The sequence below is a fragment of the Coregonus clupeaformis genome, chromosome 1 (genome assembly GCF_020615455.1).
Source record: "Coregonus clupeaformis isolate EN_2021a chromosome 1, ASM2061545v1, whole genome shotgun sequence".
In the NCBI taxonomy this organism is placed as follows: domain Eukaryota; kingdom Metazoa; phylum Chordata; class Actinopteri; order Salmoniformes; family Salmonidae; genus Coregonus; species Coregonus clupeaformis.
This window is the reverse complement of record NC_059192.1, coordinates 43724922-43746381: the sequence shown is the minus strand read 5'-3', so window position 1 is coordinate 43746381 and position 21460 is coordinate 43724922. Positions and strand designations below refer to the sequence as shown.

Sequence of the window (21460 nt, the reverse complement as noted above, 5' to 3'; positions counted from 1 at the left end):
AATCATGCTTGATTGTTACGTCTCCATCTCTTGTCTGCAATAGGATGTTTACACCAAAACAATGCTACTACAAACAGTACTGCTATAGTGTATCAATAACATGTATGTTAAGAGATTGTCAAGATTGTCTGTCATGTGCTCATCTGTCCCAGTTCTGTTTGTCGTGCTGTCAGTGTTCCTTGTCTTCACTCTGTGAATGAGATGAGTTACAATGAAAAACATCAATTGCACTGGTTTCTAAATACTTCCTGCTAACAACCATCAGTGGTGGAAAAGATACACAGTTGTCATACTAGAGTAAAATTAAAGATACCTTAATAGAAAATGACTCAAGTAAAAGTGAAAGTCACCCAGTAAAATACTACTTGAGTAAAAGTCTATAAGTATTTGGTTTTAAATATACTTAAGTATCAAAAGTAAATGTCATTTCAAAAATATACTAAAGTATAAATCATTTCAAATTCTTTATATTAAGCAAACCAGACGGCACAATTTTCTAGTTTTTTATTTATTTACGGATAACAAGGGGTAAACTCCAACACAAAGACATCATTTACAAACTAAGCATATGCGTTTAGTGAGTCAGCCAGATCAGAGGCAGTAGGGATGACCAGGGATGTTTTTCTTGAGAAGTGGGCTCCCGAGTGGCGCATCTGCGAGTGGCACTGCATCTCAGTGCTTGAGGCGTCACTACAGACCCCCTGGTTCGATTCCAGGCTGTATCACAACTGGCCGTGATTGGGAGTCCCATAGGGCGGCGCACAATTGGCCCAGCGTCGTCCGGGTTTGGCCGGTGTAGGCCGTCATAGTAAATAAGAATTTGTTCTTAACGGTAAAATAAATAAATAAATAAAAAAGTGTGTGAATTGGACAATTTTCCAGTCCTGCTAAGCATTCAAAATGTAATGAATACTTTCGAGTGTCAGGGAAAATGTATGGAGTAAAAAGTACATGATTTTCTTTAGGAATGTAGTGAATTAAAAGTATAAGTTGTCAAAAATATAAACAGTAAAGTAAAGTACAGATACCCCCAAAAACTACTTAAGTAGTACTTTAAAGTATTTTTAACAAACTATTTTACACCACTGACAACCATATAGTTGGATAACGGGCACACTTGACTAAAGCCTTTTTTATCATGGGCAGTGCCCCTGAAGGCTTTCACCATGTTAAAGTAGTTAAACTGGATGGGACTTGCTATGGGTTAAGGAAGGTTCACATAATTCCATCCAGGTCAGCAGGAGGGGTCAGCCAATGGATTATACCAGAGATGGAAGAGGAAACGAAACACCCCACTCGCTGTTTTTTTCTGGTTCAATGAAAGTCAATGAATTAAGTAGACCAGACCCAGCTGCTATTGCATTGGTGTCTATGGGAGACCCACCCCGTAAAGTAGATCGGAACTGACTGTGTTTTTTCAATGGTAAACGGCCTGAGTGAACTATTTTCATTTATCCACCATCTTTGATTTTACCCCTGAGCAAACATTCCATAACTGCAGGTGGAAGTAAATAACCAACCTTGGCTTTATACCTGTTCAGACTATACACACACTACAGCACACTAGGTGGTAGTATGGACCTTTTTGGTTTATTTACGATCTGTCAGTACAATCATAGAAGTAAAGGAAGAAGAAATGTAACTTTAAAATGGAGATAGCCTCTATGGCGCTGCCCATAGAGATGGATAGAGATTTCTAGTTGGATATAACCAGTTTTTGCATGGACATTGCCATTGAGGGCTTCCACCATTTTAAAGTAGTCAACTGGAAGGGGACTCCTACGGATTGGGAGCGATCAGTCAATTATCAGAGCATTGTCTTATTCTTCAAATTGGGTTGGCTTTGGTTTGTAAATTACCTTAAGCTATAAAGCTGCCATCTTGTGGCCACAATACATGAATGACACATAAGATTTGGTTCAGGACTCCAGCACTGCAGGTGGCTGTAAATCACCAATATTAGCTGTATGCTAGAAGAAGAAAATGGACTACTTCAAAATGAAGATAGCCTTAATGGCGCTGCCCGTGTTGTCACAGAAGTAATATTGGCACAGATACAAAGATGAGATCTCTATCTATTTATTTGATGCTGTCACAGAAGCAGCCATTGTGAATATATGAGATGAGCTCTCTAGTATGTCTATGGTAAGAACTGCCATATCATAAATGCTGACCATATTAATAGCCTATTTTAAGATGATAAACACTATGCTTTGCAACGACTTTACAGGGCAATGTGAGAGTGAAGTAATATGAAGAGCGATGTGTGTTGTTAATGTGATATGACTTACATGAACGTTTATTAACAGAATTTACATCTACAGTATATATAGGCCTATCCTATATCAAAACAATACAAATGACGCTTACTTATGCAGCTGTAGTTTCACAGTGGTGCTCACATAGCCGCTCTTGGCCCTGACGGCTTTGATGCACTTCCAAGCAGCAACAATGTTCCTCACCAGAGAGATGTCTGCCTGCCTCACATTCTTCAGTGCTACGTGGGTCTTTCTGCAGTGACAGCAAATTCATTACAGCAATGTCTTAACAGACATATAGGTACATTATACTGTATCATCTTATTTCTTAGAACAGAAATCAGTCTCACCGTATTTTCTGTCTCAGATCCCGTAACTATGAGCCAGGAGCAGTTTCATCAGTGGTGGTCAAGGCTGTTTCTGACTTCTTCAGTCCCCTTAGCTACCAGTGTGAGGTATAAAATAAAGATTTCAGATGAACAATATACAACTGCATGACTGCATTACTTTGCCCAAATGATTTTGATCGTAAGTCTTATGATAGTGTTGCACCTTTCATCTCATTGGTTTCATAATGCTCATAGAGCTCATACAGTCTCTGAGCCAACACATGCTCTGTGCTGAAGAGGGGATGATGGGTGAAAATCAGCCTGGCTAGGTTCAGATCAAGCTGCCACAGCCCTGCACTGCCCTCTGCAATAGAACAGATCCTGCACTTCGCAGTTTCTCAGGCTGTAAGGGGGCATGTTATTACTGACTGGCTATAGGTGCATCAAGCATGGCATTAAAGGCAGGCGGGATTATGTAAATTGTCTTTGAAAAGGGTATTGCATCAATGAAAAGAGGGGTTTTATATGTAACAAGCCATTCCACCCATAAGACTTACAAAATTACACACACAGTACTGTAACATTCAACAAGAGACTCACCCTCATGTACACCGTGGCCAGACAAGGAGACTGGCATGAGAATGGGAAATCTACTTTAACAATGCCAATACTTCTGGATTGGGTCTGGGAGATCAATCATGCAACCATTCAATCCAAACCAGGACTGTCCCTGAACGACAACAAACGCAGAGCATCTCTCTTTACTTTTGCTTACCTGCCACAAGTGTGTTACTTTGCTGATAAAATGTATACTCTTAGAAAAAAAGGGTTCCAAAAAGGTTATTCGGCTGTCCCCATAGAAGAACCCTTTTTGGTTCCATGTAGAACCCTCTGTGAAAAAGGTCCTACCTGGAACCAAAAGGGTTTTACATGGAACCAAAAAGGGTTCTTCAAAGGGTTCTCCTATAGGGACAGCCGAAGAACCCTTTTAGGTTCTAGATAGCACCTTTTTTTTTCTAATAGTGAAGATAAAACCAGATAAAATGTAATGTACCCGGTTCCCTTTATATCGGCTAAGCAGTATACAGTACATAGCATAACATGTTTAATCAGATAAGATTCCATATATTGCCTGAATGGTAAAGGCACCATTTGTTGAAATCTGAATGTAAGCATGAATACTCCTCATTCCTGTGCTCATTTTACATAAGACATGTTTTATAACCATTATTCTAAAGACAACCATGAAAAGGCTGCATATGTGAAGCGATTAACATATTCCAAATACGTTTTATGTAACCACTCAAAGTGAGTCAACTGTTACTCCCTAAACATACTGTAATACAAACTGAAAAATATTGTGATTATGTAGCGGAATATACTTATTATCGATCTAACGTTAATCAACACCTTTTTTTCTTTAACCAGCCGGTTGTCCATTTTGTTTATCTTCCTAGGTACTTGGGGCCTCTTACAGACATACAATCGTTCAAGTGTCTCAATTTCACCAGGAACAAGAGGATTATGACACTCATCCACATCCTCAATGTCGATGACAGTATCAATCCCACTCTATCATGGAAACAAAATAAACATGTTTCAATAAAGGCTGCATACTAATAAATTGTAGCATCAACTTCATACTACAGTTACATCGGTAAAATGTAATTTTTAACAAATATATGGATGTAAAACATAATGATAATATATAATTTCCGCCAAATGCATATTCTTCATTATTTTTGGGTTACCTGTTGTGAGAGTGTATTAGTCGTAGGCAGAATAATAGATAGGCTTCTTCCTTTGCGCATGACTTCAAAGAGAAAAGCAACAAAGGCAGGCCAGATTACAAGAGAAATGCACTCTCTCATTAAAGTAAGTCTGTAGCAAATCAATAGTACAATCAAACAATGAAAGCCAGACAATACCGTGGTCAGACTTCTAGGTCTATAATGCAAAAATGACAAGACCTGTATTTTCCCTACCTGCTCGTCAGCAATTTTATGAGGTTATTTTATTCTCACTTCTTTTTAACTAGATGAGGGAACATAAGAAGAATGACAAGACCAGCCATGATTATAGCATCTTTTGAGGATTGATAGACTGACTAACCACTAGATATCTCATCTTGTATTCCTGGAGCATGAGTCTACCTCTTTCTTGACTTCTGCTGAGCCTGATATGAGGGGGCTGTGGGATCACTCTCAACTATGGTCATTTCTTAAATTCAGTTAAATACCCTCGAACCTCTTCTAGTGAGACCTGGCCGCCAAGTCACCATGGTCGTGGGGTGAACATGGGATAAAATAAACAAACTAAAACAAACAAACTAGAACAAACACTTAAACTCTGACAAAAGACCAGTAATACAATCATGGTTAAATTGTAGGAAAATAAGTAGCTAGCTAGACTCTCAGCACAGATGAAAGGGGTTAGTTAGCTAGCTAGTTATCATAATATTTGCTCAGTCTCAGCATAGCTAGCTAATTTGCTAGCTAGGTTCCTGCCAAATGCATAGCTAGCTAACGTTAGCTAATTAGAACTTGATAGGCTTTTCTTCAGACAGCTCCCTCACTGTTGCTAGATAGCAGCCATTAATTCACTGCTCCACTGTGTTAGCGAGCCATGGCCATCTATTGCCAGACCAGACAGCGTGCGCTAAATAAACATTCAACTCTTTGCATGAGCCTGGCACTAGCAGTTTCAGCACTGGTCAGCTCCTGATGCTGAAACTCAGCTACGACAGCATGGGTCTGCTTGCTCAAATAAAATAAAAAGTGAAATTTACAAATGTAGCTGCTGGACACTTCAAAAATGAATACATTTTAGCTACATCACTTTTACATCATTTAAAAGTGTTTTGAAAGATGCGACTTTGTGACTCAGAAGAAAAGTTTTAAAGACTATTGGTGATGGAGCTTTGATGGACAGTTACATTAATTGTATTATTTATTTTATCACCATGAGGTTTGAGTTGCAAGAGGTTGGTTTCACAGAGTGGGTAACATACCTTTTCGTAAAGGTTCTCTGTTGAATGACAGGCGCGTGGGCGGGCTTTTGTCAATTCAAAAGGGGAATCATGTATTTCCTGCGAGGAGTTTTTTTGTTCGCTTCGTGCACTTCCTCTTTAATGTGCTTTTCGATTGGTCGCTGAAATGGCTTCTAACCAATCAGCCGGCGCCTGTTATGGAGGACGGAATAAATGCAAGATGTCGCCTCATATAAAATCAGCCTCCTGGGTTCCCTTTAGCGAACACAAAAATTACTATTTAAATCTTATTAGATTAAAGTACTTATCTGGGAGTAGTTCTGAAGGTTAATACAAGGTTTAAGGTGATATAAGTTTAATAAATTGCATTTTTCTCAGGAAGAAGTTATTGAAGAGATAGAGGGACCTACTTTGAAGACCTGATTTGATGCTCATTTCGACTGGTTTCGGGTGGTGAGCTGTGAGAAGAGACGCACTAGCGGCCTCCCTTGCTAGGCTAACTAGCTAGCGCATTGGATTAGCGTCAAGTAAAGAGGATAACTTTTAATGATCGCTCCTGTTGAATACGGATCACAAAAGAGTACATTTACACATTCAATTAATTGTCATGGCCGTATCAAGGTGAGATTCCCTAGCTATCTGTTTAATATCAAATATTATTAACTTAGCCACTAGTTATCTAGCTAGTTAGCATTAACAGGCATCGGCATGGTGTTGATGGCTAGCTAGCCTAACACAACGGCCCGTGGTGGTTCATGATACCGGGCCAACCGTGCTTGGTTCATGGCATGCGTTTTCCAACTTGGTAGTTCTAGCTAAACAACCGTTTTAACTACCTAAGTTATCTAGCAAGTTTAGCCAGCCAGTTTACTACTGAGCTACTAGATACAAAAACGGCAGCAATTCCTAGCTAACGTTAAGTAGCTAATTGTAGTTACCAGCAGACCTGTCGCATACAATTGATCATGATAATATGGTCTTCGAGACATGTTTTTACCTTTAGCTGTTACTTGATGTGCCATCTGCTTGCAAACGTGCCAGTCTATCATCTTGCGAATTAGATTATCGCTCATGTTTCATCCAGAGATTTATTTTGTATGGTGGTTTGTTTCACTCGTGTCATATCCAGCATGTGTAAATGAATTGGCTCAGAAATAACATGGAACAACCTGAATTCTTCGGGCATTCTACAAGGTGTCGGGAACGTTCCGCTGGGATGTGGTCCATCCTGACGCGTTGGCATCACGCAGTTGCTGCAGATTGGACGGCGGGACGTTCATGCTGCGAACTGCCCGTTCCATCTCATCCCAAAAATGCTCTATTGGGTTGAGGTCTCGGGACTGACCAGGCAACTCAAGTAAACTGAACTCGCTGTCATGTTTCAGGCAATATTTTTCCACTCCTCAATTGTCCAGTGTTGGTGATCGCCTGCCCTGGAGACCCTTATTGTTTTTAGCTGATAGGAGTGGAACCTGGTGTGGTTGTCTGCTGCAATGGCCCATCCGTGACGAGGATCGATGAGTTGTGCATTCTGAGATACCGATCTGCACACCACTGTAGTGATACTGTTATTTATCTGTTTGTGGCCCGCCTGTTAGCTTGCATGATTCTTGCCATTCTCATTCAACCTCAACGAGCTGTTTTTGCTCACAGGACTGTCAATGACTGGATGTTTTTTGTTTGTCGCACCATTCTCGGTAAACCCTTGACACTGTCGTGCGTGAAAAGCCCAGGAGGGTGGCTGTTTCTGAGACACTGGATCCGGCACACCTGGCACCGACGATCATACCACGCTCAGTCGCTTAGGTCACTCGTTTTACCCATTCTAACGTTCAATGGAACAGTAGATGAATGCCTTGATGTATGCCTGCTTTATATAGCAAGCCATGGCCACATGACTCACTGTCTGTAGGATCGATAATAAACTGTCCGGTGAGTCTATATCCATAAACCTGACCTGAAGGTTACCTGGATGCAATGATCTATTGACAGTTAGCCAGGCTCCAGCCAACTTCTGAATCTTGAAGTTCAGTGATATGCGCACTGAATCTGAACATCCGCTTATATTTTGATATCAAATTACCTAGTTGGTAGTACAATAACAATTGAGAACAAATCAAAACATTTCCACCTGGATCATTTGAATGCTCAAAGGGGAAAATATAGTTTTTACCCCTGCCAAACTATTCCTAATCCCAACAAGATGTATACACCTCAACCATAAGTGTATTAATGGGTAGCGGAGAGATGTTGGATTTGTTTTACTCAGTGGCTGGGCATGTTGCCACACTGCACAGAATCACCCTTTTTTTAATGGCCCTTGGTTTTATTTTTAGCAGAGATGTGTTCAATACTCCTATCTCATGCACAGTATACTCTAGGACTTGAAGTGCCCTCCCTAGTGCCATGTACACTGGGCAATCTGCAAAACTGAAATATTATGGAAAGTGAAACCTACACCTTATTTCACAAAGCAGAAGTTCAAGTTCCCACTTAGGATGCTGTCGACAAGACCGGAGTTCTACAACGCTCCATGGAGTTCGTGTCCTTTTGTTACATTTGGAAATATAGTGCAAAAAAACTAATGCAACTTCTCAAGTCTCTTCTCACATGCAATGGAGCTCAATGAATCCCTAGTATATTATTTTTGTATCTACTTTTTTCCTCCCCTTCTCTTGTCCTCCAGGCTTGATCGTCTTTTCATCTTGCTTGACACTGGAACTACTCCGGTGACGAGGAAGGCTGCTGCCCAACAGCTGGGAGATGTGGTCAAACTACATCCACATGAGCTCAACAACCTGTTGTCGAAGGTAAGTCTGGGCTTGCTGTCTTCCTCATGAGTGCCCACAGTCAGGTCCCTATCTACATCAGGGTTGTATACATTGGGCACCAAAAAGAAGAATAGACTGAAATAGGGAGGGACTACTTGAACTTGTCTGAGAAATGTTTGTTTTCGTTTTACTACAGCGTGTGCTAATGAATACGATCCAGGGAGTCCACACTGTTGTCAGCTCCCTACCCCCCTGCCTATAGTGCTGCCAAAAGGGCATCCATACTTTAACCACCCATACAGATTTGCAAACCCCTCTTTACCTTGTCTGGAAAAATGTAAATGGAGGCCCATAAAGGTCATAGACTGCTGAATAGCCCACTGTCTTCGTTTCCTTCGTGGCATGTTGAGGTGATTATTAAACCAGTGGAACCTTTGAACTGGAATAGTGCATAAGTTCCCACAATCTGATCTGATGCGTTTGAATGAGATGTGTTACATCCTACGAGTCTTGTGTTTTCTTGCTCACCCATAACCTACAGGTGTTGACGTACCTGAGAAGTCCAAACTGGGACACGCGTATCGCTGCGGGTCAGGCAGTGGAGGCCATTGTGAAGAATATCCCAGAGTGGAACCCGTCACCCAAGCCCAAACAAGGTGAACCAACCTTAACCTGCCATGTTATTCACAGCCAAGTGCCTCTGTTTTGTTACACACCTGACAGTAGGGAACAAATAAAGCCATAACGTTCCATTACTCACAGGACTAGCATTTAAATAACCTTTGTGAAACATGTGCCATGGCCTCTAGCTTTGTTTTAGCCACCAGGAATCAGTTTAATGAGTAGGTATATGTGAACACACTAGCAAATGTTTGCCCTAGGTGTTATACAACTGATGTCAGAGCTGCTCTTAAGTAACCATTGACAGTAGGTGATGAGGTATTTGAATGTGTAGGCTTATGTTCTCACATTGAAATGAAACACTTAACATTTCATCAGCATTCACCACTCATTATACAAAGCTCTGACGAAGGCTGTGAGGGTGATATGTAAGTTTAAATAAACAAGTGATACCGGCAAGTGCAGTGTGCAGGTTTCTCCTTTTCTTGATCTAATATTTCCCACTCAACAGTAAAAAGTGTGGGTCCCATTCTGACTGTAAGATTAGTCAGAACTTTAAACAACCTTAACTTTTGAATGATTTGATGTTATATCTAACCGTGGTGTGGGGATGCTTGTCGATCTCTTCCAGAGTCGTGTGCAGACTTTTCCCCAGAGGACTCCTACTCTGACCGGTTGAGTTTCTACCGATTCGACATCTCCCGCCTGCTCAAACATGGTGCTTCTCTACTGGGTTCTGCCGGAGCTGAGTTTGAGGTCCAGGATGACAAGTCCGGTATGCATCTGGTTTTTAACTCTTAACTCGTCCTACGAACACCTGGCTCAGTAATGTGAGGCTCCTAATAGGTTGGTTTGTCTGTTATTATCCAATTAGAAGGAATGTTTTGGGAGAATCTGGTATGTGACCAAATTGATAGGCTGTTTTGTGAAACGACCTCACTGGCCAAGCTGCCATAGCCTCGGAGAACAGGGCTTGGGGGTCACAAAGTCAAATAGATTCATACATGATATCCAATTGATTACTATAAATGCCATTTAAAATACTATAAACATGGACCATCAAGCTATTTCATTCTCAATTTAAGGACACTTGGGGGTATCAAAAATAAATATTTTTAATATCGCTTTATCACAATAATAGAACAAAGATATGCCAAATTTCAGTCTGAAGGAAGTATGTTTTGGTGTGACTGAAATGCATCAAAGTTATTGGAAAGTTCAGGGATGATCATCAACAGGGCATATAATTAACACCCGCCAAATCCGGGTAGATTTAGGTATTGGCGGGTAAAGGCATCCGCATGCTTCCCAGCCGAAACAGTTCAGTAGAGTTCGTGCATATATTATGAAGACATTTTGTGACGTTTTGGACTTCGGTGAGTTTTTTTTGTGGCTGTTTGGGCACACATTTTTTCTGGAGGCAAGCCGAAGTTCGGAGTTGAAGTCTACGCCTCTTTGTCGGTGATTGGTCAACAGTAGGGGTTCTTCAATAAAGTCTTTGCCATTCAACGAGGGATGACTAGTTTTCATGCTAATTAAGACTAACTAAATTAATGACAGATTTCTTGAGTTACTTCTGACTATTTTCAGGAAGTGTATACTGGCTACGGCGTCTCAAAATGGACAAACAGTATTATTGCTGCTTTTTTCTCGTTTTTCAAGCGAAGGTCTTTTAAGGGAGTATGCGAGGACACTCATTTGGTTCGGCTAGGCACCAGCCGAACTTAAGCATGCTGACACCTTAAGAATGTCAATTTCACCAGCCACGTAGGCGGGTGGTCAATTTGCAGGGCTCTACAGTACAAGCATTACATTTGCATTTGCAAATAAGAAATAAAGTAAAAAGTCAAGTATGAGCACATGTGCGAGTTGTGATTTGTAGCTGTTTTCAAAGTATTTCTGCCATTTTGTTTCATAGCTGCTAATTGCACAACGAAATACGAATCTATATCCCACCTCGTGCAGCAACACTGCCTGGCCTGGGGAGCTTTGTGCGCTCTGCTTATATTCATTTTTGGAGGTGCTGTGTACCGGCATAAATGTTGGTCTAGTGTTTCTTGGTTATTTACATTGTTTTGTTCAAGGTCGGTTGTTTTTCAATGTTAGTTTGAGTCTGGTGCTTCAATTGATGGCGAAGAAATACTGTCTATTGTCTACTACTAGTCAGATCCAAAATCTCACACAGACCCCACACTTAACAAGACTCGAGTGGCCCCGTTACCATTGTAACCTCCTGCCCTTAAAGTGGCAGCTGAACATTTTGGCTCATCTGATATTTTGGTTGAAAGACTCGGGTCACGGCCTCCCAAGTGGGCAGCGGTCTAAGGCACCGCATCGCAGAGCAAGCTGCGTTACTACAGATCCTGGTTCGATACCGGGCTGTGTCGCAGCCGGCCACGACCGGGAGACCCATTAGGTTTAGGGGAGGGTTTGGCCGGCCGGGATGTCCTTGTCCCATTGTGCTGTAGCGACTCCTGTGGCGGGCCGGGCACATGCACGCTGACCCGGTCGCCAGGTGTGCGGTGTTTCCTCCTACACGTTGTTGCGGCTGGCTTCTGGGTTAAGCGTGCATTGTGTCAAGAAGCAGTGCGGCTTTTTCGGGGTTGTGTTTTGGAGGACGCACGGCTCGACCTTCGCCTCTCCCGAGTCCGTACAGGAGTTACAGCGATGGGACAAGACTAACTACCAATTGGGGAGTAAAGGGGGTAAAAAAGACTTGGGTCACAAAAAATGAAATGAAATTCACCAATATCTCATTACTTCTTACTAAAACATTTTTTGTTTTAGAAACATTAAGCATGGTCATCTTGTTTTTTTTGTTGGTTGGGGGAGGGTTTGATGTAATTATAGCAAAACAAATATTTTGGCTGGTTAAATCTAAGTGGCTGGTGGACCAAGAAGTTTGTTTGATCGGGGCCAATGAAGTTGCTGAGAGACGCATGCAATGACTATGCCTGCTGTAGGGTGTCAGGATTTAGTTTCAATGTTGCATCATCTGCATTCTGAATCTCACTTTTGCGTCGCTCGGCCCTTGGTGTCAGTGACCACAGTTCAGAGCACGGCTGGGTCCCAAATGGCACCATACACTGTAGTCCCTATAAAGTCACTATTTTTGGATCAGGGCCCATTTATTTTTAATTTTTAATCGCTAAGTTCATTTAGAGGCAAGTTATCTAAACTTGTTATCATGGTTGAATTACTGGCCGTGGGGCCCCGACTTGATTTTGTTAGTCTCACTCAGATATCATGTTAGAAACTACAAACTTTTCTCTACACCCCATGGCAAAATGTGTAGAATTGCATGAGATTATACACATTTTATCGGGGGGGTACCAGACCTGCGAGGAACTACGGCCCCTCATGAGTTCAGATTTTGTGGCCCCCTTCAAAGTTGCCCATCCCTGCCCTAAGGGCTGGTTTCAGGGACGTGCACATTAGTCCTGGACCAAAACGCACTTTCAATGGAGATTCTGCATTGAGAACCATTTTTTCTTTCTCCATTACTAGAGGCTTAATCTGTGTCCAGGAAACCAGCCATATGTGTCCATGTATTCTCTACATAAATGAGTTTCTCCATAGTTGGTATTTTCTACAAGCTTCATACCCCTTCTCTTTGCTCTCCCGTGCCAGGTGAAGTGGACCCTAAGGAGCGTCTCGCCCGCCAGAGGAAGCTGCTGCAGAGGAAGCTGGGACTGGACATAGGTGCCGCAATCGGCATGGACACGATGGAGCTTTTCAATGATGAGGACCTGGACACCCAGTACATCTGCACGCCCAGTGGCCCTAAGGCCCAGGGACAGGGAGGGAAGGGCTCTGGACCCTGCTCCAGCTCCCATAACCACGTGGTGAGTCAGTCACACTACCTCCATTTCCAACTCTCCTTTAGGCTGTTACTGTACGTTGAGCTCCAAGGCTGTCATTGAGTCAGTAATTTTGAACAGCATCCTACAAAGCTTAACACCGAGGGTCGTGTTCATTAGGCCATGCTACGAAAAATGTTCTGGAACATTTTGCATCGGAAAACGAAAAATTAGTTTCTTATTGGATTAGTCCAGGTAGTCCCTCCCTGTTTCACTCTGTTTCAAAGCCTTTTCTAACAACTGAACTCCACCCAGGTAGCAACAAGTGCAGGCTACTATCCTTGGTTAATTTGGTCACAACCGTGGCAGACAGTGTGTGAGGCTTAGAAGCTTGGTGCTTCTTTCAGCACCTCAAAGCGTTGCCAGGTATATTTTGGACCCTTCAGTCAAAACCTGGCTATGCGTAACCAAACTTGGACAGAGGAGGCATGCTGTAACTTGTCCAACCATGACCGGGACGTCTGGTAAGAAGACCTTGGTGTAGGTCTTGACATAACATGCTTTGAAAACGTTACTAGCTGTCAAATCTTTGCTTCCGCAATCCTTGTTTCCTCAATGCCTCTCAAAGATCATTGGAGGAGAGGCTAAAGGTCCCTCAGAAAATTGAGGAAGGCATTGAGGAAACAAGGACTGAGGAAGCAAGGACTTGATAGCTAGTAATGTTTTCAGACACGGCCATAGTCTGGGGACTAACATCAGATAGGCTTGCTTTCTGCAATCTTCTCTCATGGAAAGATGTCAATCTGAGTTGGAGTGCAGGAAACCTAGGGGTGGTGCGAAGTGTCATAACTATTTCTGTGTCTATCCTAATGATCAACTAGACCAGATGCAAAGCCAAGATGGCATAGTTCCCGGTCCACCCCACTTATCTGACCTGCACCTTTCAGCGTGCATGTGCCGTCTTCACTTTAGGATGTGATCTGTGCAAGTTGTGTTCATATCTTTGTCTCTGTTAGAAGGAAACAACAACATGCTCTCTGTCTGAGGAACTGTCTCTTTGGTCAGAGAAATGAATGAAATAAGTTAACAATTGTTTTGTTCAATCACTAGAAACTAATGTTCAATTGTAATTGTTCCACTTTCAGCCCATGCAGGCGGCAGAGATAATAGACGCAGAGTTTCGACCAGGCATGAGCAACCGACAGAAGAACAAGGCTAAGAGGATGGCCAAGCTAGTGGCAAAGCAACGATCCAAAGACATGGATCCCAACGAGAGAAGGTATGCCCTATTTCTTCCAAAGCTTTTTAGACAGGTCGTGTTCATTACGCAACAAACTGAACAAATCGTTTTGAAACTGAGTGGAAAGTGGAGGCACTGTCTGTACATGTCCAATAAGAGATGCTCATTTACGTTTTCTGCTACAAAACTCTTTGCTACGTTTGCCCTAATGAACATAACCCAGGTCTTTCTGTCTTTGGTTTCCATCTGCATTGTATAATGTAGGCGATGGGGTCTTTCTGAATTGGATGACCTGAGTTTGGAAATCAAATCACAGATAAATATTATTATTATTTCTGTAGTAATGACAGTTTTGAGGGGGAGCCTGAGGAGAAGCGCAGGAAAACTACCAACGTAGTCATCGACCAACCGGCAACGGAGCATAAAGTCTTAATCGATAATGTTCCAGACAACTCCAGTCTCTTAGAAGAGGTAAGAAATGGGTCACCAAGGATAAAGCTCTTTATAAAGAATACGATCAAAGTCAACCATTTTACACAGAACTTGAGAATCAATTTACTCGGCGTCTGGAGAAAGACTGTATAGTTCAACTGTTATAAAATCTGTGTCTTTGTCCAAACGTTGAACAGTTCTGATTCATCTTGTGCTTTATTTCCAGACCCAGGAGTGGCCCCTGGAGAGCTTTTGTGATGAGCTCTGTAATGACCTATTCAACCCCTCATGGGAGGTAATGACCTTCCTATTCCTAGCAGACCCGTTCAAGTAATCTGTAATCCTACAGCGCTTAATGTAGTTGTCCTATAAGGATCCATTGTATAACATAACAGGCAGCATATAGACTCACACTGATCTATGAAACTACTAGTGCTCTGATTATGTGTTCAGATTCGTCACGGTGCAGGCACAGGCCTCAGGGAGATCCTCAAGTCTCAAGGTGCTGGAGGAGGGAAGCTGGTGGAATGCACTGCAGAACAGGTACTGTATCTGACTCTTCTCTCTATGCCAGGGTTTCCCCAAACTCTGTGCTAGGGCACCCTCTGGGTGCACTTTTAGATTTTTTTCCCCCCTAGCACTACACAGTGGATTTAAATAATCAAAGCTTGATAGTGAGTTGGTTATTTGAATTGGCTGTGTCGTGTTAGGTCAAAAAACAAAATGTGCACCCAGGTGGGGCCCCAGGACCGAGTTTGGTAAACACTGCTCTATGCAACCTGCAAACATGAATAGTTCAGTTTACCTCTAATCGATATGACCACAATATGTCTGACCTTTGACCTTTCCCAGATGGCGCGGCAGCACCAGGAGTGGCTGGAGGATGTGGTTATACGGCTGCTCTGTGTGTTTGCTCTGGACCGTTTTGGAGACTTTGTCTCTGATGAGGTGTGTCTTGTATCATACCATGCAATTGAGTGGGATGGTTGAATTCAATTTAATATGACTGTTATTTACTCCCTCTGGGGTAAGGTTGCAAAATTCAGAAAGATTTATCAAATGCCAGTTTACAGAATTTTGTTACCCTACCTACAGGCACTTGAGTCAGGCGTTGCTGTATGTCTAACATGCTGTCTCTCTCCTTTCTGGGCAGGTGGTGGCTCCGGTCAGAGAGACTTGTGCCCAGACACTGGGCGTGGCCTTGCGCCATATGAATGACAGCGGCGTTGCCATGACTGTTGACATCTTGCTGAAGCTGCTGACGGAGGACCAGTGGGAGGTCCGGCACGGAGGTCTTCTGGGCATCAAGTATGCCCTGGCTGTCCGACAGGTACCAATAACCACCTGCTCCTGTCCTGTCTGCTTGTGTCTGATGCCCATCATGGATGATGTGTGTTATCCAGTGTAAGGCAGTAAAACAAGCGTTTTATACATGTATAGACTGGACTCTCTTTTTGTTTTTTCTCTTGCACTCTTAACTCTCTTTTTTAATGTATTTCTGTCTTATGCCCCCTCTCTTGTTCTTTTTCTTTCCCTCTCTCTTTCTCCCGCTCAGGACCTGATCTCCGCTCTGCTTCCGCGGGTGCTCCCTGCCATCACAGAGGGGCTGCAGGACCTGGATGATGATGTCAGAGCGGTGGCAGCCGCGGCCCTCATCCCTGTGGTGGACAGCTTAGTACAGCTACTCCCCAACAAGGTCAGACTGGAACACCTCTCCACGTCTGGTCACCTTAACTGCCCTTTATCCTCTCTCCAACCTCACCCCTCACATAGTCCTATCCATCTCATGGCTTGCCGCCTTGGCATTGTATACTTCTTTATGGCACAGTAGGGTTGTGTTTAGTAAGCACCAAATGGCTACCTGGGCTTGTCCAGTAAGAAATGCTCATGTTTTCCGTTGCATGCCCTAATGGACACAACCCAGGTAGTTAATTTGCTTTATTTGTTTTTTCAGTACTGTGCTGACTATAGCAGTTGTCTCTGTTGTATAATCATGACCGCTGTGTTTTCTTTGTATTGTTCAGGTCCCATTCATAGTGAACACCCTGTGGGACGCTCTCCTGGAGCTGGATGACCTGACAGCCTCCACCAACAGCATCATGACCCTACTGTCCTCTCTGCTCACCTACCCCCAGGTCCGACAGTGCAGGTGAGTGACTCATTTCCTGTCTGTAAAGATATAACCTCTTCTCCCACTTTAACATGGAACAGTTGTCTTGTAAAGTCAATGGTGTTTGATATGGCTGTGCAATGTTCTCACCAGTGATTATTTTTCTGTTCTTTTGTTCAAGAATATGACATTGTAGAATGTTGTCTTAGTTTTTTTTGTCATAGTACATGCAAATCACACTAGATGTTTCAGAGGACAACTTGTGCAAGGGTTAACAGGCCCAACAATGTTCTCTTTTGTCCCTCCAGCATGCAGCAGTCCCTAACGGTCCTTGTCCCTCGGGTCTGGCCATTCCTTAGACACACCATATCATCAGTCAGACGGGCTGCACTAGAGACCCTCTTCACCCTACTATCCAAAGCTGACCAGGTGGGTTTGTAAGGGAAAGAGATGCCAATGGCCCAATCCTAAATAGACCCCATGCACTAGTCTAGATCTGAGAGGACTGGATAGGTGTAAGCAATAAGGCTAGGTGAAAGTTTCACCATTTATTGTTTATACCAATCAAATCCTCTCAGATTTCCACAAGTAGGAGTCGATTTGAGATTGAATGATTGAAATGCTAAACTATGACTACAACTGTGTTTATACAATTTGGCTGATTTCATCACTGAAGTCTTTTTTGTGGTGTTCCAGAGCTGTGCGCTATGGCTCAACCAGGTCCTGCAAGACATGCTCCGACACATCTTCCAGTCCTGCATCCTGGAGAGCAATCAGGAGATCCTGGACCTCATCCAAAAGGTTTGTTTGTCTCACTCTCACACACACACACACTATCAAGGAGGTCATATATCCTGGCTGATACAGTACAATGGTGCTAGAGGGGATGGCTGCTGTTTTACGTGCTCCTAACCAACTGAGCTAATTTGTGTGTTTTTTCACATTGTTTGTAACGTATTTTGTACATAATGTTGCTGCTACCGAAAAGAGCTTCTGGATATCAGAACGGCGATTACTCACCTCAACTGGACAACGATTATTTTCTTTAATGAGTCCGAAGCAAAGGATATACTGCTTCTCCGAGACCAGGCCCAAATCCCTGTCATTCGCGTGAAGACTTAAAGAAAGGGGCCGGAGATCAGGGTGCCTTGTTCAAATTCGTTGGCGAGTGGGTAACCCACCTCTACCATCCGTTCTATTGGCCAACGTGCAATCAATGGAAAATAAACTGGATGATCTCCGTTCGACTATCCTACCAACGGGACATTCAACTGTAATATCTTATGTTTCACTGAGTCGTGGCTGAACGACGACACAGAGAATATACACTACTGTTCAAAAGTTTGGGGTCACTTAGAAATGTCCTTGTTTTCTAAAGAAAAGCAATTTATTTTGTCCAATAAAATAGATCAGAAATACAGTATAGACATTGTTAATGTTGTAAATGGCTATTGTAGCTGGAAACAGCTGATTTTTAATGGCATATCTACATAGGCGTACAGAGGCCCATTATCAGCAACCATCAGTCCTGTGTTCCAATGGCACGTTGTGTTTGCTAATCCAAGTTTATCATTTTAAAAGGCTAATTGATCATTAGAAAAACCTTTTGCAATTATGTTAGCACAGCTGAAAACTGTTGTGCTGATTTAAAGAAGCAATAAAACTGGCCTTCTTGAGACTAGTTGAGTATCTGGAGCGTCAGCAATTGTGGGTTCGATTACAGGCTCAAAATGGCCAGAAACAAATAACTTTCTTCTGAAACTCGTCAGTCTATTCTTGTTCTGAGAAATGAAGGCTATTCCATGCGAGAAATTGCCAAGAAACTGAAGATCTCGTACAACGCTGTGTACTACTCCCTTCACAGCACAGCGCAAACTGTCTCTAATCAGAATAGAAAGAGGAGTGGGAGGCCCCGATGCACAACTGAGCAAGAGGACAAATACATTAGTGTCTAGTTTGAGAAACAGACGCCTCACAAGTCCTCAACTGGCAGCTTCATTAAATAGTACCCGCAAAACACCAGTCTCAACGTCAACAGTGAAGAGGCGACTCCGGGATGCTGACCTTCTAGGCAGAGTTGCAAAGAAAAAGCCATATCTGACTGCCCATCTTAATCTTTTATTTTTATTGGCCAGTCTGAGACATGGCTTTTTCTTTGCAACTCTGCCTAGAAGGTCAGCATCCCGGAGTCGCCTCTTCACTATTTTTGTTTTGACATTGCTGCTACTCACTGTTTATTATCAATGCATAGTGACTTTACCCCTACCTACATGTACAAATTACCTCGACTAACCTGTACCCCAGCACGTTGACTCGGTACCGGTACTCCCTGGATATAGCTTATTTTATTGCGTAACTTTTTTAAATTTATTTTTTACTTTAGTTTATTCAGTAAATCTTTTCTTAACCAACAATGCAGTTCAAGAAATAGTTACGGGCTTGTAAGTAAGCATTTCACGGTAAGGTCTACACCTGTTGTATTTGGCACATGTGACATGTTTTTTAAATTAATGTCTTCTAGGTGTGGACAGAGCTGCTGCGCCAGGCCCCTCAGCATTACGTGGTGGCAGCCAGCTGTCCCTGGATGGGCGCCTGGCTCTGCCTGATGATGCAAGCCTCTCACATCCCCATAGACATCAACATGCTGCTGGAAGTCAAGGCTCGCTGCAAGGTGAGAGGGTGGTTACTAAATTAGGACTGATTGTTACATCAGTTACAGATTGTTGTATTCTCAAGTGCCCCTGTACTACTGTTACACAGGGCTTCATTATGGGATAGGTTTATGTATTTTCTCTGGTATGATGCTGTTATCCAGTTGTCTAAGGTCAGGCTCATTAGGGCACATTCACATTTTTGCTAAATGTTTTGCAACGGAAAACATTTTGTTTCTTATTGGACAACCTTAGATGGTACCCGTCTGTTCCGGACAGTTATTTTCCGTTTTGTGCCTACTGAACGCTACCCAGTCTTTGATGCATGTGTTCTCTGATTTGATTTGACAGGAGAAGGCTGGTGGGAAGCCTCGCCAGGGAGCCTTGGTTCAGGTGAAGGAGACTGTTCAGGAGTATATCGCTGGGGCAGAAACTGTGACCGAGGACCCAATGACGCGAGACTATGTGGTGACACGGGCTCGCCTCATGGCCGCAAAGTTAGTCCCTCTCTATTTCTATTACTCTGCATCTAATTTTGATCCATAGCGATATTGAAGAAAAAACAATGGTGGAATTGGGACTATTGTTGGCAGCGGTTGGCTCCTGAGAGACTAAGATTTAAAAACTCATCGCAGCACTGTATGGTTTCTGCAGCCAGCTGCTACTCTGGTTGGACTGTTAGTTAGTCAAGGCAAGAGCAACTCGGCATCTGGCATCGTTGGGCTCTAAGCCTCATAAGCCTTGTTCACACTACAGACCTTAATACTCAAATCATTATTTTTATTTTTTTTAAAATCTGTTTTGGAATACTGACTGTCCAAACAGCAAGTTACGAGTGACCAAATCGGATTTGTGTTTGTTCAGACAGCAGTCATTTGCTGACATGGCTACGCTAGTTGTCATAGTAACAACGGGTGTGTGCGAGGTGGTGTAGGCAGGTTGGTGGCGCTCATGCTTCCTATCGCTCAGAAGTTATGTAGCAAGCTAACGTGACATCAATGCCTGCCACGGACGTTTCCCAGTTGCTTTGAATGTTCAAAATCATAGGGTAAGAACACTTTTTAAAGCCTCAGGAAAAGATGATCCAACTTTCAAAACGAGTCCTTTTTGTCTAGCCACAGCAGTCGGCTAGCTAGGTAGCTATTTAGCTTTCTAGCATATTCACTAATTTAGTTTGTAATCAATTAACAAGCTAGAACCACTTGAGGGCAAATAAATCTTGACCATTCAGACACGTCGCATGGCCGGGAATCAGACTTCAATCCACCTACGAAGGTGGTTTGACATGTGGCTTAAAATATCAGATTCCATGTGCTTTTTGGCTGTTCAGACTGCAGGAAAAATAAAATATTTGAATCGGATATGTAAAGTGTGCTTTACTGCCTGGAGTCCTGGTATGTTGATACAAATGTTTCACCCATTCCAGCTCATTGTCTTCCTCATTTAACAAACCAGTATGCAAACTGAAATTTGTAAAAAAAGAAACGCGATGGTGGAATTGCGACAAATCCAGTTACAACATTTGCAATAAGTTATTATGAATGCCTAACAATTTTCATTTTTTTTCTCTTCAGATTGTTGGGGGCCCTGTGTCGGTGTATTTGCGACCCACAGGTCAACTCGTCCTCCCAGGACATCCGGCCGGCTGAGTCGCTGGGCCAGTTGCTGCTTTTCCACCTCAACTCAAAGTCTGCCCTGCAGCGCATCGCTGTGGCACTGGTACTTTGTGAGTGGGCCGCAGTGCAGAAGGTAGGACCTGAGTCTGTTTTTCGTTCGTACGTTTTTGTAATCGTTTTATTTGGATAGGAGTTTTTCACCATAATGCTGTCAGGATTTATTTCAGAAAGGCTTTTATGGCCGGGCTTCAAACAAACTCATATAACCTACCCGTGCAGGGCGATTTACTAATTTCAGCTTGAGCCAACATCTCAAGGTGTGTGTATGTATATCCAGCATGATATCAGCAAACAGTTTCATTGAATCCTGGCCGATTTGAAATTAAACCGCCTCGCCCCCCCCCCCCTTCTCGCCTCAGGAGTGTCAGGTGGTGTCATCCATGGTCCAGCCTCGCCTCTTAGCTATCCTGTCAGAGCAGCTGTACTACGATGAGATCGCCATTCCCTTCACACGCATGCAGAACGAGTGTAAGCAGCTCATCTCCCTGCTGGCCGACGCTCAGATCGACGTGCGCGACCGCCTCAACTGCAGTGTTTTCACCATCGACCAGGCCAGCGAACTGGTGAGAACACACTCTGTATC

The 21460-nt window shown here is 43.0% G+C and overlaps 1 protein-coding gene across 1 annotated transcript in view; it reads left to right on the top strand.

The window, feature by feature from the left end:
• Positions 1-5797: 5797 nt before the first annotated feature.
• Positions 5798-21460, top strand: part of LOC121569164 (TATA-binding protein-associated factor 172) — an 83378-nt gene continuing 67715 nt past the window's right edge. The window contains exons 1-19 of the mRNA XM_041879851.2: positions 5798-6197; positions 8263-8386; positions 8889-9003; positions 9600-9743; positions 12599-12813; positions 13914-14047; positions 14350-14479; positions 14667-14735; positions 14894-14983; positions 15293-15388; positions 15594-15770; positions 15996-16136; positions 16465-16589; positions 16859-16979; positions 17247-17351; positions 19072-19221; positions 19553-19698; positions 20776-20950; positions 21237-21440. Coding sequence (XP_041735785.2) covers positions 6184-6197; positions 8263-8386; positions 8889-9003; positions 9600-9743; positions 12599-12813; positions 13914-14047; positions 14350-14479; positions 14667-14735; positions 14894-14983; positions 15293-15388; positions 15594-15770; positions 15996-16136; positions 16465-16589; positions 16859-16979; positions 17247-17351; positions 19072-19221; positions 19553-19698; positions 20776-20950; positions 21237-21440 — 2475 coding nt within the window. The 5' untranslated portion in view covers positions 5798-6183. The remainder of the gene's footprint in view (positions 6198-8262; positions 8387-8888; positions 9004-9599; positions 9744-12598; positions 12814-13913; positions 14048-14349; positions 14480-14666; positions 14736-14893; positions 14984-15292; positions 15389-15593; positions 15771-15995; positions 16137-16464; positions 16590-16858; positions 16980-17246; positions 17352-19071; positions 19222-19552; positions 19699-20775; positions 20951-21236; positions 21441-21460) is intronic.